Source organism: Teleopsis dalmanni, chromosome 2 (genome assembly GCF_002237135.1).
Source record: "Teleopsis dalmanni isolate 2A chromosome 2, ASM223713v2, whole genome shotgun sequence".
Classification (NCBI taxonomy): Eukaryota; Metazoa; Arthropoda; class Insecta; order Diptera; family Diopsidae; genus Teleopsis; species Teleopsis dalmanni.
This window is the reverse complement of record NC_051847.1, coordinates 141,945,836-141,963,916: the sequence shown is the minus strand read 5'-3', so window position 1 is coordinate 141,963,916 and position 18,081 is coordinate 141,945,836. Positions and strand designations below refer to the sequence as shown.

The following is an 18,081-nucleotide window of genomic DNA, read 5'->3' as shown; positions in this document are numbered from 1 at the left end:
AAAGATATGCTCAGATTATATAGGTGTTCCGAATGATTTCCTAACATATTTCTTCTGGCTATTTCGTCTGCCTTGCAATTGTCGAAACATTATTTCTATGACTGGGGACCAAGAGTTGAGAAATTAAAAATTCGCTATTTAATACGATGAAATACTTGTAACAATTCATTAACCTGGTAATTTTTTCTTGGTTACTTTGAGAACTGAGAAATTATTTGTCTATTATCTAGACAGATGGAAAGAATTTCAAACAAAGTGATGAACCTACAGTAACAAATCAATTTAACTCGTTTTCTGATCGGCAATAGATGTAACATATGATGGTCCATGTCTCTGTTACAGTTTTAAAAGTAACTTAAGCAATTGGAAGAAATTATATTCGCGAGCTCCAGTAACCATCTATTTCTACTGTGAAGTAGCCTGTGACTGTAATGTAGTCGTTTGTAGTATTACAGTAAAGGAACTACCCAACTTTAGTTTTCACATTTTTCGCTACAGTCGCTAGCTGCAGTGAATAGCTGTACTTAGAATGATAATAAAAGACAGAAATATTATTGGAATGAAGTTTCTTTTATTATAATTTGGTAGATAATTTTATGGCATTTATTTTATAAATATGATTTCTGGTACATGTTTACCGTGGCAACGAGTAACATAGTCCACTCGCTCAGTCCAATTTTTAACTATTTTTAGCAATAAATGTGGCCATATAGCGTGTTCGTCAATGGTGGCATGAATATTGACTTCCAGTGTATCAAGAGTTTCTGGTTCGTCGACGTAAACCAATGACTTAATATATGCTCATAAAAAGTAATCAAGAGGCGTTAAATCGCACGAAAAAGGGTCCAGTTAACTGGTACTGTTAACTGACCCCCTGGAAATAAGGTGGTTACTAAATTGATTTCACAATAAATCGAATGTTAAGTGCGCTGTATGGTAAATTGCTCTACATGTCGTCTTGTTGGAACCAAATTTCGTCGATGCTTAAATGATTAAGTTTTAGAAACAAAAATTCAGTGGGGATAGCTCGATAGCACTTGCCGTTCACCGTAACGGCAGCTCCTTCCTCATTTCGAAAGAAATAAGGATTGATGATGCCACCAGCATGTAAAACGAACCAAACAGTCAATTTAAATGGATGTAATGGAGATTCGTTAATGGATTGAGGGTTATATTCGCTCCATATACGACAATTTTTTTATTAACCTACGTTAACCTACGTTACAATTTGTTGATCATAAAATTGACAATGTGCTCTATGAACTCTGCGAACAGTTATTTTTTTCAAAGGAAATTTGCACAATTTGGAAGCGTTAGCGCTGTTTTAGCGTTAAACAATTCATGAAGAATTGTCAAACCTTACAGAACAGAAATTTCAACACAGTTTGACATCCTCAGCTGACAAACCATTGTTATCGATATCGATTGTTCTCATTCATCTAAAAAAATACCCGATATTATTTATCATGATCATCATCCATAGCTATACAGTTCATGCAGGACCTTAGCTTGTTTTATGACATTCCTCCATTCTTCTCTATTTTTGGCTTTAATCTTACAGTTGATGATATTCATATCTCTCAAATCTTGTCGAACACTGTCAGTCCATCTCTTTCTCGTTCTTCCTATTCTTTTCGTTGTTCTAACTTTACTCTCGAAGAGTGAGGACCACCCACTTCAAAAGTTGGTTTTTTATGTCCTTGATTATTGTGTCACCCGATATCATTAACACATAATTATGCTATATTTTTAGAGAAGTCGTTTAGTCTAAAGAACTTGTAGTAAAAGTTTAATATATAAAAACAAAAATGTTTATATTATTAAATAAAAATTTTAAGTTCATAAACATTGTAGTTTGGTTAAAAGTAAAATTTTCTTTATTTGTTTAAATTATACCAAGTTCAACGTAATATCAAGAAAATTCAAATATTTTATTTAAATTTTCAACAAATAAAACTTCCTAGTAGTGCTGTGTGTGGGCGCATATGTCAGCAGGATATAACGTTTATGCATAGCACATAAATAGTTTCGGAATAGTTTTCACGCCTATGAATAGAGTCGATTTGTGCTGTGATAATACGAAATTCACAAATCATAATGTGCATTGGTAACACTTTTGGTGCAATAAACTGTGCTTTTGAATTTTAAATATGGCAATGATGGCGCCCAAGAATATTGCCGTTGCTGTTGTTATAAAAAGACGATGACACAAATGCACATTGGTTCCATTGCAAAAGTGTGGATAAATTATGGTATAGTTTTCTTTATTTCCTAAACGAAACCATTTTATTTGAGATTTTTCTTTTTTCCTTCTTTTTTGGTGGCATAGAAAAGGGCAAGGAGTATAAAAGCCATTGAAATATAAAATTTTTGTGCATCGCTTACTATATATCCTTATGCTTTCAGTGTATTTACTGTTATTTTGTAGAGGAGCATTTTTGAAAATTAAATAAATCGGGAAAAAAAATTTAATAAAAAAATTCGACGCAAAACGGAAATGGAACTTTTGCCAATTGAATTATGAATTCAAAATTGCGCTTTACTTAGGGCTTACGGTATATTTGGTATATTTGTGTAAGCGTAATCCAGCATGTATTTTTTGAGCCTCTTTATGGCAATCCTCTCCTTATATGTATATCTAATGCATGAAATGTTTCAAGTTATTATCCAATCGTTTTAGCTACATCAGCCATTTGAATTTCTCTACGGTTTTTTTTCTTTTTGGAATACGAGTATTTTTTAAATTGATATTTGCAAAAAAGAAGGCGAGTATTGGTTACGTCTGATTATATGGATGCTTGATTTTTGTGCACAATTCATTGGCACGCTGAAATTTGGATATTCTGAAATTTGTATCTATAACAAAAATATAGAATATTATATTTTTAAATAAAAAGAAATGAGGTTGAGCTCTTATTTTCCAAATATACTTTTAGAATTTCATTTCCTGTGATGTGCTTATTGATTTTATTTAAGAAAAAATGTTTCTTCCCTTAGAGGTTTAACATACATAAAATATTTTTAGATTCGAAGTTAAAAAATCAATTAAAAACATATTTATTAAAAAGTTTAATACAAGAATAGTAAAGTTTATTTTTGGTTATAAAAATTAAATTTGCAGATTTCATTAGTAAATATTTGCATAAAACAGAATAAGAATATTACTGACCTTTTTAATATTAATGTTTTAAATTTGATTTTTAACGTCAGTTATGACGTCAGTAACTCACTTAATAGATACTTTGTTATTATATTTAAAAGAGAGGTTAAAGAGAGTAGTGAGTTGCAACAACAAAATTTTATTATTTTTAATTATTGGCTGATCACACAGCTGTTTCGAGTACTGCCAAAAATCCATCATTATTCATCCATCACCCAACAACCCAATATAAAAAATAATTCAAAAATGACCACAGATTATGGGAAGCTAGAATAATATATTATATTTATTATATATATTATATTTATTATATATATTATATTTATTGATAGATCTTCATTTTTTAACCTTGATAAAAACATTCATAGGAATATAAAATCTTTATTTTTTACTAACTGTTCAGTAAAAAATCTAAGCACTTTTGAGATTAACTGAAGAAATTAGATACTTTATTATAGTCTCAAACTCACTATTAAAAGACCTGGTAAGGTGAAATAGTTTATAACAATCAATGTTATTCAAATAAGTGATATAAATCATTGAAAATTGATCTAATATTCGTAATATATTTGTATAGAATTATTCGTTAGACAGATGTACTGCCCCCGGATTTTCATATTAAATATTATTATATTAAATATTATATTATACGACTTTACTGTTGTGGTGTTTATTGTAGAACCTTTTATTAGCTTTATTAGAAAATCAAATGTTATACTATATTACTTGTGAAAAAAAATAATTTACTACAGTCAAATTAAATGAAAAATTGGACAAATCTCTGATTTAAAAGGAACATGCTATAGAGTTCTTTGACATTTTTTATATATGGCCCAGAAAATTTTAAAAGATGTCGTGTAAGCGAATTAAGATAAGTTAATGGTCACGAAACATTCAGGTTGGTTTTTCTCTACCTAATAGGAGAGTCGTTACTTTTTTCGAAGTTGGTCTTATACTAATCTTTTAATCTATGTACGTACCAATGTTATTGCTGTGGTACCACAATGGGTCATTATTTGAGCTCAAGAGGATTTTTTTGGAAACAAGACCGCCACTTTAACCTCCCTAACCGTTTTTGAGATAGATAATTTTATTTTTTGCATTTCTCATATGTTATTGAATTTAATTCTTCTATTATGCATATCCATTTCGTCCAAACAAATACTGAAGTTCGCTTCAACACATAAATAAAACAATGACGGAGAATTTAACCATGACTAACATTTTTCTCGATGATTATGTCAATTATTGTTTTATCTGAGGTTTTAATAGTGTAGCTTGAGAATAATCAGATTTCGTTTACCACAAAGAATATGCAATAGTTCTGTCTTGCCAAAATAAAAGGGATTAAATTAGTTATCATTTTTTCTCTTATATCAACAAGGATTAAAATGTTGAACAGATTTGTTTGTATCATAGCAATTGTAAAAACATATGTAGTAATTTTCACATTACCCAAATACTAACACATAATTATCTATTCGAACCTATGTTAACAAGATTATTTACTTATCTGTATAATTTTCGTAATCTTAGAAAACCCGGTCGCAATTACTCATGTTTAGCACATTGAGTTAGTTAAGGATAAATTTGTATATAATGTTGAAATTTTGAAATTATATTAGCTATGCTTTTTGAGAATAAATTTTTAATATCCGTATATGTACTACATGTTTTTTTTAAGCGTAGACATTCAAAGAGTAGAAACGTTTCACTTGAGAAGTTACTTAATTTTTATGCTGGCATGTGCGTCCAAGGCCTTTTTGTATTTATTATGAAAGGAAAAATCTTGTTTTCTTCTTAACTGAAAGTATGTTTTTTTTCATTATTTTGTTAGTACAGACCAGTAATTTTAGTAATGCTCAATTATTACAACTTTTACCCCCGGGAAATTTAATCAAAGTTTCGTTACCACCGCTGTTGTCTTTTGCAACTTTTTTTTTGGTTGGTTAAGAAAATTTATTCAATTTCTTCCATGGATGATAACCTTCTGTTTTAAACTTGAGAAGGTATAAGTCAGATTATGGCGTAAGTTGCAGTGAGTTTTAACCATCAAACCATCATTCCACAGGTTGTAAATATAATGTTGTTGTGCTTATTCTTATTTGTTACCTTTTTTCCAGAGCTGTGGTGTTCTTGCATCATCACAGCAAATTAAAGTATGTAAACAAAACACCCTACGATAAGTAAATGAAGGTAAATTCCCTTTCGGGCTAAAAATATGCTTAACGTTGCTGGTAAATAAATTGTTGTGGATTGGTTGGTAAGAAGCGGTTGTAAACATCATTGCAAAAAGTGAAAGTTGAGAAAATTCTAGTGGAAAACAATATAAAGGAAAATAAAAGAAAATCTGGCATAATCATAAAAAATTGTAAGAAAGGCAAAATAAATTAAGTAGGTTGAAAAATGTTTATGTGAGCATTACTTTTAGTAGCATTCTTCTCAAATTGCTAGGATACATAACCGTTTTATTTTATAGTCCTGCTATTGTTGGTTTTGGGCAATGCGAAAATTAGGTCACTATTGTTGTGCAGAAGTTGTAAAAAACATAAACGAATTAAAAAGCACATGACCCAACTTAAAATATAATAAGCAACACTTACAACTTCTGTTAAAAAGGGATTCAGATGTTTGGAAAGTTCGGGGACATGAAAATATTATACCATTTAAGCATTGACTTGATTTTATTGTTGAAATTTATAATCTTATAATAGTTTTATATATGATTCTATTTAAAAGTTATTAAAAGAATTTCCTAGCAAAAATGTTTTGTTTTTATATGCTGATGGGTTAAGATTCCACTTTACAGTTCCTTTCTAGCTAAATAGAAGGGTTTAGGTACAGTAAATAACTTGAGTATAATTGAGTAATAATTTTAAAAAATTTCTTTAAATATTAATGAACAAATTGAACCAACTTCTTATTGTTTTCTTAAAAAAGGTAAATTAAATATTATATAACAAAATAAACAAACTTTTTTTTTGTTTTCTTGAAGAAGGTAAATTATGTGAATTAATACAACATTAATTATAGTTTGTTTAAAATCACTTACTATATTAAAGGTAAAAGTAGATTACTTTTATTATTACAATAATGCAAAGCAAACAAAATTTAAAATATAGCCTATCAGTGGCTTGTCGCCGTTCCTCTTGTTGATCACCTGCTATTTCCACCGAAGATGCAAACTATTTTCTTCCCTTCGTACGTCATAAGCAAGTCAGTGAAGATATTGAAGTATCAAAATCGCAGTATTCGATACGCACTGTCAATGCGTAGGTTAGGTTATTCCGGCGATCGCAAGAGATCCACTTAGGCCAATAGGCCCATTGTATAATTAAGTTCACCGTATAATTAAAAATTCAAGGGTTAGCTCCACTTAGATCCTTTGGCAAAGCTTATAATGTTATTGATGCTATGCTCTGGAGATCTTGCAATTCGCCAACATTATCAAAAAAGAAAACCGCTAAAGTGACAGAAACAAAGCAGATGGGACACACTTTCATTGTCCTTTTCACAACTGCGGCTGGTATGGTTGAAAGGGAGATTTAGTCTCCTAGTATGGTTATCTAAAATACAATGACCTGTGAACTACTACAAGACTGATATCTCTACGGGGCATCTCAATGAGAGAGTTTGATTTCCTTGGTCAAATTGCATGCCTGCAATAAAAATAATAACTACACGTAACATCTATTCTTATTTTGTATATTAAAGGTTAAATTAATTGTGCTATAAGAAATCAACTGATCCGTTCTACCTTATGGAAAACAATGTAATCAATTATCCGTGGTGAAGTAAAAATAGGGGAAAATGTTAGAACCACTTGAATTTTGTGTTCTTGACGAAAACATAGGAGAAATTTTATGTTAGCTGACAGAAATATTGCGAAGTATTTGGTGATAGGATTGAGCTTGTTTTGATTATATTTTTATGTTGTTTTTCATTGTATGTACTCTGTCGTAATTAATGATTTTTTATACACCTTACCGTTTTTATTTTCTACGTTCGCTATGTTTATGACAACTAAGCCTTTAAATATTAAATTGCATATACTAGTTAGCTCTATAGGGTATGTGAATTTATTTTGGTGAGATCAATATAAAAAGTTGCTATCTGTTTTTGAGTACATTGAGAAGTAAAGTAACTGCTTCTATGAAGTCTATTGTCAAATTGGCATGTCCGGAAATTCGGAATTGCACTACAATATTTACTTTTTATTTAAAATTATAAATCGGATACTTAGTACACTTATTTTAAATAGATTGGGCAGCATACACGGGTTGTTTCTCTTAGTTGATAGCAAATTTGGCTTTAGAGTATAATGACTGATCCACGTTCTATCTATTTTCATATATCATATGTTGAAATTGTATTGAAATGTACTGGAACAGCAAACTAAAATTTTTTATAAGGCAACACCCAAAAGTTTTATCATTTATATACAAATATAATTATTTCAAAAGTCATCGCGTAAAGAATTACACTGGAGAACTTTAACAAAGTTTTAATACTTATATTCAAAATCATTGCTCAATTAGATGTATACATATATGGCTACGTCAACTTTACTGTCAATAAAGTAGATCAATAAGATCGGTAACTCAAAAAACTTCAAAAACTGAACAATTTCACGGCACTTCTTTCCTTTGGTTAAAGGTAAGAACTATACGATCCATTTTATTTCTGACTTATGTACATGTACCAGAAATACTACATGTACATAAATTCCACTAATAAACGATCAAGTTTTTTTGATGTCTCTACAACATTAATCAAGAGGTTTCATAAAATATCTGTAAAAATTATTACAGTTATAATAGACCACAAGCTCATATCATATAACTCATACTAATAAAAACATATTCCTCATGCTCAAAAAGGATTTCGTGCCCTTTATATATATTGATATATGATATTCTTCTTAGGTTAACTTTTTTAATGGAAATTCTTAATTTTTGTAGGGATATAAAAATAATTTCAAAGTTTTTCAGTTTATACCAAGTCAATATATGTAATGGTTGGACATAAAAATTATGTTTCCATATGTAAAGAAACTTACTTCGTTTTGTCCAAAAATATTTATATGTAAACATAAATTTTCATAAATAAACCGAAAGAAAAACTTCCAAAGTCAATTCCAGGCAACAAAACTTTTATTATTGGATTTTTACGGTTACTAATAATTTTTATGTTAAAAAATACGAAATTTCATTTAACGACGTTTCCTCTGTAGGTTGTTTGGCTTTTAAGTGCTTTTACTGCAAAAATGCAATCCTGAATTTGACTTATATGATATTGTATATTGTATATTGTATTTTGACCACAGACAAACCAAATGAACTTACACCAATTAAATTTTATGTGGCTGCGGATGTGGTTTTGTTCTGGTTTTGGCTTTTATAAAAGCTTATCACTTTTTCTCAAACGAGAGTTCAGAGATTGAAATGCACGGTTTCGAGTTCATAATGTGCTTAAAAACTTGAATGTAATTTTATTTTATGAATTGGCACGAAATATTGCTTAAAGCGCATTTAAAATAAAAGTAAACAACACCACAATATACAGAATTTGATAATACTTGTAAGTAAAAATAAAAATGCAATAAGAAAAATAATTTTTTTCTAAATTCGTTCATAACACTTCAATTACAGTAGGTTAATTTATACTGCCAAGCCTATAGATTTTTTTTAGATTTATAAGCCCAATGGTCAACTACATTAAAATCAGAGACTGAAAAGCCTCCTTGAGGTCTCAGCAACGCTTGGAATGCTCTTCAAAGGGTGGTCTTCAAGCTGGCTGATATCTCTAAAAAGTAAATTCGTAGCGTGATTAATTCTCGTTGTGCTACGAAGCAAACGATAGGAATCATTCAATGGAGGATTTAATATTCCATCCACTGCTGTTATCTGTTCACAAACCTTTTACAAGACTGATAACTTTACGTAGCATCTAGCATGAGATTGCCGATTTGCCTCCAAAACAGAATATTATTGAAATTTATCAATCAAAAACGACTATAATTAATTATATCAATTATTGTATAGCTGGTTTATGATTTCGTTCTTATACAACACAGCAAGTGATTTTGTTAATTAACTTTTACAGCAAATTAACAAAACTCCAAGTTAGAACATATAAGTTAAATACGGCTTCAGGTCAGTTGCCTAATGAACACTGACTCTGAGTTGCAAATTTGTCAAACTACGAATTTGGTCTTCAGTACTTGCAATCTCAATATACTATTTACGAATAAATAAATTTAAGAATTAGTTCCAAAAATAAAACACTTATGATGTGCATTTGGTAATACTCCAAACAGCTGTAAAGTCAACCAAAATTCAATTAATAAAAAATAGTTTATATTAAGAAAATAATTTCTTTCGTCATAACTGATGCTAAAAATACAATCTGCTTAATATAGGAAGATATCAACAACTGTCTGTGTTGCCTGTTCTATTCCTGTGACTGAAACCCCAAGGAAGTGAAATGTTGAACTACGTCATCTCAGTTTTAGATATGTATGAAATCACAAACCATCCTAAATGTGAATTGAATTTAATTATAGTACTGTGTATATATTTATATTCAATAAATTATCCAAGTTATGACAAGCCTTATAGCTTCCTCCATAGAAACTACATTCGCCAGAAAATCATTGTAGTGACCCGTATAGTACAATACAGAAAAAATATTTGTTTGGTTTTATAAAATAAAAACAAGTATGCAGTACTTTAGTGGTATACTGGTAAAATTTTATGAATTTATTAGAATTTAAGTTTTGATAATTAGGTTAAGAAAGGTTAAGAATATGCCTCACTTTCCCTTCGTTCAACAAAGCCGATTAATCAGGTCAAGGAGTTAGATCTTCGCCAGCGTGAATAACTCTACTCCTTTGAACTACTAAATTTTATATAGTTGGCGAATGGGCTTACCAACCTAAGAAAATTCCGAAACTTGATCTAATATTTATTAATATTAATCTAATATTTTCATAGTAGTGTTATTAGGCATTTATATTTTTCATAAATACATGTGTATATCGAGTGAAATCACAATTTGTTGGCCAAATCTTTTAAAACAGCTGTTTTATAGTGTAATCTTGCTATTCTGGCAAAATATCTAGAGTGTTATAAATTAATCTCGAGTGTTATATTTCACTCGAGATTTATTAATCAAAAATAAAAACTGCACTAAAAGTGAATTTAAATTGAAAAAGTTACCTCAGATTTATTGTTGGATTTATTTGATTTTTATTTTCATTTAAAAGTATTATCGAAATTGTTATAATCTAGTATGTTTTGCATTAGTTTAAGCAATCTTAAATAATGAAATATAAACTGTCAATCTTGTCGGTTGTATTTACTTCAGTTGGCGACGAGGATAAAAATCTGCAATTATTCAATCGCTTTCACGCTTATTTCGTACCGTTCAATTTTAAATACAATCATGCCGGGCGAAAGTGAAATTTATAAGCAATTGCTTAAAGAACAACAAGAGTTCTCAAAAAATTTACTGAAACAACAACGTGAGTGGATGGACTCAATGTTCCAAAAACAAGGTACTGCTGGTGTATCTGAAAGAAATAACAACATTGTTCCAGTATTTCACAAATTTTCGAAAGAACAGCAAACCTGGGAATCGTACTTAGAACAACTTAACCAACATTTTTTAGCATATTCAGTTCAGTGCAGTGAAAAACAAAAATCATTTTTCTTGTCTTGGATTGGCACAGAAAATTTTGAGCTGCTAAAAAATCTTTTCGGTAACACGAAAGTACAAGAACAATCTTTCGAAAATTTAACGGAAAAACTAACGGATCATTTCCAGTCGAAACGACATGTGGTCGCTGCACGTTACGATTTTTTCAAAAGGGAAATGAAGCCACATCAATCATACAGAGAGTGGGTAGCCGATCTCCGCGGATTGGCAAGAGAGTGTAACTTTTCGTGCTCAGCCCAGAATTGTTTGCACAATTTCGTGGATGATATGATTCGTGACCAAATTATTATACGTACACCGCACGATGCAGTGCGCACGGCTGCGTTCCAAAAGCCCCAGCCGACACTTGCTGATGTTTTGCAGATTGCAGAATTGTACGAAACAACCACTAAAACGGTGGCAACAATTAAAGAACAAACGATCGAAAACTCAATGCCTGTTAATTCAGTTGGTACAATTATAAAAAAACCGGGTGTTTTCAACAATAACAATAATAAAGTAAAATTCAAATCATGTTCTGGCTGTGGAAACTCTCATGCAAGAGAAAACTGTAAATTTAGAAATGCTGTATGCAATAGATGTAGCAAAATTGGACATATTGCGCCAGTGTGCATGTCAAAACAAAACAAGAACAACAAACGTAATTCAGGTGATGAAAACAAGAAGAAAGATTACCGTCGTAAAAGTCACAACATTGGTACTGTTGAAACAATTAACAGTTTAACAGGTATTGTAAAAACTGAAAGCAATAAGAATTACATTGACTTGGAAATTTGTAATAAAATTGTGTCTTTCCAAATGGATTCTGGTGCAACAGTTTCTCTAATAAATAAGCGAACATTCAAAACTCTAAATTGCCCAAAGTTGCGAAATTGTACAAAAACCTTATTTGGTTTTGGCAAAAATGAAATTCCAGTGCTTGGTGAACTTTGCGTAGATATCAAATGTGGCGGAAAAGAAAGGGAAGTGGTAATCGTTGTCGTGGATGTCGAAAACTGTAACAATTTATTCGGTTTCGATTTATTTAAAGAATTCGGGTTTGAGATTCAACAAATTTGTAACATTACTGAAAGTGAATCACACAGAATTAGCGAGCTGTGTAAGAAATATGGTGATATTTTTGAACCAGCTCTTGGCACAATAAAAAACTTTAAGGTCAGTATTTTTTTAAAGCCAAATGCACATCCGAAATTTTACAAAAGCCGACAAATTCCATTTTCGCAAATGTCACTTTTCAAGAAAGAAGTCGATCGATTGACAAATGCGGGTATTTGGAAACCTGTGAAGTTTTCCCAATGGGCTTCGCCTATTGTACTAGCGCCAAAAGCTGATGGTTCCATAAGAATTTGTGGGGATTTTAAACAAGCAGTCAATGCGCAAATTGACATTGAACAATATCCTTTGCCCATACGCGAAAGTCTTTTCCATAAAATTAATTGCGGTCAACATTTTACAAAAATCGACCTTAAGGATGCGTATTTACAAATGGAACTCGACGATGAAGCAAAAACAATAATGGTTGTCAACACTCCACTTGGGTTATTCCAATACCAACGTTTACCGTTTGGAATTGCAAGCGCTCCAGCTATATTCCAAAGATATCTTGAGCAGTTACTTCAAGGCGTAGAAGGTTGCGGAAATTATCTCGATGACATTATCATCTCCGCACCTACATTTCAACAACACATCAGCCGCCTAGAACAAGTACTTCGTATTTTGCAACAAAATGGTATCAGGTGCAAGCAAGAAAAATGTTTCTTTCTGCGAGATAAAATCGAATATCTCGGGCGTCAAATTAGTGCAAAAGGTATATTGCCAGATGAGTCAGGACTAAAAGCAGTAAAAAACCTGCAGCCGCCTAAAGATCTAAAGCAAGCAGAAGCATTCATGGGTAAGGTAAACTATTACCATAATTTTATACCTAATTTTTCGCAATTATTCGCGCCAATCAACATGCTGCGCCGAAAAAATGTAAAATTCACATGGGGTACAGCACAACAACAAGCATTTATAGCTCTTAAAACGCATATTCTCAATGCAGCGCAATTAGCACATTATCAGGAAGATTTACCGTTGGTTCTAGCTACAGATGCCTCCTCCTATGGCATAGGAGTCGTGCTCTCGCATACGTACGTTGACGGTACAGAAAGGCCTATTGCTTTTGCATCTAAAACTCTCGACATTCATCAACGACGATATAGTCAGATAGAGAAGGAAGGGCTAGCTATCGTTTTTGGAGTCAAGCGTTTCCATCAATATTTATACGGAAGAAGATTCACCTTGGTTACTGACCACAAACCTCTTGTTAGCATTTTTAATCCAATTCATCAGTTGCCGTCGATGACGTCACATCGTTTACAGCGATGGGCTATTATACTAATGGCTTATCAGTATGATGTTCGGTATCGTAAAACTACTGAGCATGGAAATGCTGATGCTTTATCTTGTTTACCTGTTGGTGAAGATAAAACTTTTGATCATGAAGAATCCTGTTTCAACATCAATGAACTTAACACACCTATCGACGCTGAAATAATTCGTCAGCATGCCAAAAATGACCCAATTCTTCGCCGAGTTTATTTTCTCGTTACAAACGGTTGGCCTGAAAAGCTAATGCCTCAAGATGCTGATCTTCGATCATTTTTCAATCATCGCTTTGCTTTAATACTAAACAACAATTTGCTTTGCCTCCAGACGGAGTACAACCGGGTTGTCATTCCAGCCTCCCTTAAGCAGAAAATTCTTAAACTTCTTCATGATGGTCATTGGGGAGTATCGAGAATGAAACAGCTAGCTCGACAACATGTCTGGTGGACTAATATTGACAAAGACATCGCACAATTAACTGAAAATTGTGATGTGTGCAAAATTGCAAATCCTGTTCACGCACGTGAATACTTAAGCTGGCCTGAAGCTGATCGACCTTGGGAGAGAGTACATATCGACTTTGCTGGTCCATTTTGTAATTCAATGTGGCTAATTTGTGTCGACGCTTTCTCGCAATTTCCGTTCGTTGTACAACTATCTACAACAACAACGGTTGACACCATATCAGCATTGTCTTCTATATTTTCTCTGGAAGGTATACCAGAAACCATCGTAAGTGACAATGGTCCGCAATTTACAGCTGAAGCATTCAACAATTTTTGCTCAAAACTTGGCATCAAACATATAACAACAGCGCCGTTTCATCCAGCCTCAAACGGGTTAGCCGAACGATTCGTCAGATCTTTTAAAACTGCTGTTAAGAAAAACATTGACGATGGATTGTCTCTCAAATTCGCTGTATCAAAATATCTTGCAACATATCGTGCAATGCCGAATGCTGAGGGTAAATCACCTGCAGAACTTTTACATGGAAGGCCTGTTCGTACCTTGTTGAGTCAACTGTTTGAATCGCCTAGAAAGCACCTTGAAGCTTCGAAACGGAAAATGAAATTCAGTCTAAAGCAACCCGTCTTCGCTCGAAACTACGCAAGAGGGGAAAAATGGATAAAAGGAGTTATTGTAAAACAACTTGGTAAAATGGTTTACAGAGTGAACACATCTTTTGGTTACATCAAACGTCATGTTAATCAGCTTAAAACTAGAAGTAGCTCTGACCTCTCTTCACAACCAATTTTTGAATTCGCTCCAAATTTCATCAATGCCACACCGCCTTCATCTAGCCAATCAACATTAATGCCTAGTGAAGAACGTTCTACCGAAGTAGTTCAACTTCGAAAAAGTGGTCGTATTCGGAAGGATGTAATTCGATTTGAATCCGACGATTTCAGAAAAACTTGAACTTTGTCAAAAATTAAGGGCGGAGAAAGTGTTATAATCTAGTATGTTTTGCATTAGTTTAAGCAATCTTAAATAATGAAATATAAACTGTCAATCTTGTCGGTTGTATTTACTTCAGAAATATTTATGTTGTGGTGTTGGAATTAGTTTTTAATTACAAGTGGAAACGATTAAGTAGTAGACACCTATACAAAAAAAATTAATTTAATAAATTTGATAAGATAGGATGGTCAGCCAAATTTTAATAAAATTCAATAAATTTTTGTGTTTGTCCTTTCTTTCTTTGCTATTCGAAAACCCTCTAAATTTTAATATAGTTTCTTTGTCACCATATAAAGAAAGCGTAGCTTTTTCAGAAACTGCAATATATATTTATAAGATATTAAAAAAAATTATATGTTTGATAACACGTAAAAATATTTTTTGCTTTCGTTAATTTATGTGAATCTCATCTTTATCTTTCCATTCACCCTTTTTTAATTATTAATCTATTTTGTTAAACCATCTTTAATTTTTAAATAGCAGCTTTATTACTCTATCTACATTGTTTCTATTTTGAATAGAATTTTGGCATTTTCCGTCGCTATTTTATACCAAATTAAGTAAATTAATGTTATTTTTAGTACATTAAATAAAGTACTCCTAAATTTAGAATAAAAATACCTTTTCGTGGAAAACATTTCAACACGAATCAAACGTATAGTCACACATTCTTACTAGAAAGTAAGCCAAATAAGCACTTTTTTATTATATTAAAAGCTACTATATAGAGACGATTTGTGTCACGCTTAGCTTGTCTAAATTAAATCAACAATGTATATCTTCAATTAAATTAGAATGTAATAAACAAGCACAAGATGCAGGAATTAGAGATTATTTACTTGAAAAGTTTCTCTTTATTTGCTTATTTGACGCTATTTTCGTGTATAAATTAATTTATGGTAAATAACCAGAGCTACTTAAGATGTTTTATTTTTATTACTGCCAAAGCGTTGTTACTAAGTTTGCCTAGCTACTACCTACTATCTCTTAGGTGGGCAGATGATTGGATGCTAAAATTATTCTGTTGCAATTTTTTTGAATTAAGTACACATTTACTGTAATAGGAATTGCTAAATTTGAAAAGCAAATAGTAAATGATATGTGACGGTATATTTAGATATGGTATATCAAATATTATAAATATGGTAATTTAAACGCAAAATTAAAATCTACATCGATTAGTAAGATTATTTGCAGTTTTTACATTAATAAACTGAAGTAGAAAAGTTTTTTCATACTGACAAATTTTATTAATAATTGGTTTCAATGATTACACAGAGGTCTGTACCTAGCATTGAGGTCTACCTAATAATAAACATTATAACCACATCGACTATTATTTATATTTTAAATGAACAGATCAAAACCAGTTAAAAAACGGCAAATTAAGGTTTTATTCTTAAAATTTTTGCAGAGTTTTTGTCAGAGTAGCGACGATTCTGGCAGCGGTCTTTCGAAAGACTGAAAGTTCCTTTAAGCAAATCTTTCGATTGTCTGCTAATACTATGTTCAGACAGCCAAATTTCCTTAATTTTGTAAAAATGAAATTAAGTTAAATTCGAAAGTATTCATACTGGCCTAAATTATAGTTGTATTTTAAAAATTAATGTTATGTTATATATTAGTATTTACAAATCTATTTATATATTTAAATTGTTTATTCAATATACATACTATACTATATTATAATATTTTGTACTTAATATCTTTTGAAATATGTATATATATTCTATATATGCATATATACCTACACGTATGTTATAATCAATAGCATTTTCGATCTATGTGTGACATATTATGATCTATGTGTGACATCAAAAGTAATGATGCTGGTTCATTAATAATTTACATTCCTCAATTCATGGTCAAATGTTCTCTTCCAAGTTATGGTCGGAGCATCAAATCGCCAAAAACCTTACGGGTTCCTCCTCAATATTTGTCGCATAATATTGACATTTGGTGCCCTATTCAGTCTTAATGGTGTTTCTATATTTCTTCTATTGCTCTTTTAAATTTTTGAGTGACACAAGAGTTTTGATTGTTCAGTTTTTATCAAAGAACTAATGTATAAAGGATTCACAGTTTTCAGACTAAGCATTTTTATGTCATATTTCGTTTAATAGTAATTTGCTTTTGAAACAATCTTTGTTTTGTGTATTTAGTTTATTGAAAATTATCGTATATATATATGTATATATATATTTATACATATATTAAACCTAAACATACAATAACATTCTTAAAAGTCCACATGTAACATACAAATATGTCTAATACTCATCTTACTATATGCGAATTTATTATTATCATATATTTTATTTTATTATAAGATCGTTTATATTTTGACATTATTTAAGACATATTTAGAAATTCAAGACTATAAACTAATGTTTTTGTATATTCAAATACGAAATCTCAACCTAACATCACACACGCATTTTACGTATTCTTTAAATTAAATTAATATTTGCAGAATATTAGATTGAATATTAAAAGAAAAATATTTTTGATTTGAATACTCTTATTTGTTACTTTTTAGTAGGTATATGCAGTGAGAAAATGAATTAAATATATATCACTTGTGCAATCATCTTAAATTATAAAGCTTCACTTCATACAATTTCATTCATAAAAATTTGCATACATCAAGAGTTGCTTTATTCATACAATGTAACAGCAATTTTTCTTACAAGTCAACACAGATATAACTGCACACTACTATGCATTAAGAATTCGCTAAATTAAATCTAACTTAAAGGAACTAAAAAGATTATTTTTACTAAATATCTTCAGATATATACATAGCTGTATATGAGCAAAATCGTATGAGACCTTAATTATGGAATTCACCCAAGTGAACAAATACAGATATATTTTAATTAAAATGGTTATTTAGTATTATTTGCCAAGTGGCTTAAGTACTTAAGAGTTTAGTCTCGTTATGTCGGATAAATAAGTGTAGATAAAAATATATTTTTATGCTCATTTGCTACTTAAAAATGTGCTCATTTATCTTGATAGATGCCTGAGGTTCGTGTCCAAATGGGTCGACCAAATCTCGACTTCAGTTGAAACGAAGATCTTGGAGAAGGCAGTTGTGATATTTCTTTAAATCAAAACGGAATAAATAATTTTATTAATGATTGTCGCGTACACAAGAAATTAAATTCAAGACAAAAACAACTAAATTATTTTTAATTTTTTTTAAGTAAATATTTATGTTCGTTTAGTTTTTGTGATAAAATGTTCACTTCCGGTTGTGTGCAATATTGTGCATTTTCATTGTCACCGAAAAAATTCTTTGTATTTTTCTTGATATTTTTGGTGCAGCGTGTGGCATGTAAGTACCAACTATACATATGAGTATATACACA

The 18,081-nt window shown here is 30.9% G+C and overlaps 1 protein-coding gene across 1 annotated transcript; it reads left to right on the top strand.

Moving 5' to 3' along the window:
- Window positions 1–11,035: 11,035 nt before the first annotated feature.
- LOC119675855 (uncharacterized protein K02A2.6-like) lies at window positions 11,036–14,665 on the top strand. Its single transcript, XM_038087074.1, has 5 exons — window positions 11,036–11,330; window positions 11,379–11,916; window positions 12,082–12,608; window positions 12,687–13,504; window positions 13,574–14,665. Exons 1-5 carry the CDS (start codon window positions 11,036–11,038, stop codon window positions 14,663–14,665), a joined length of 3,270 nt encoding a protein of 1,089 aa, XP_037943002.1.
- The last annotated feature ends 3,416 nt before the right edge of the window (window positions 14,666–18,081 follow it).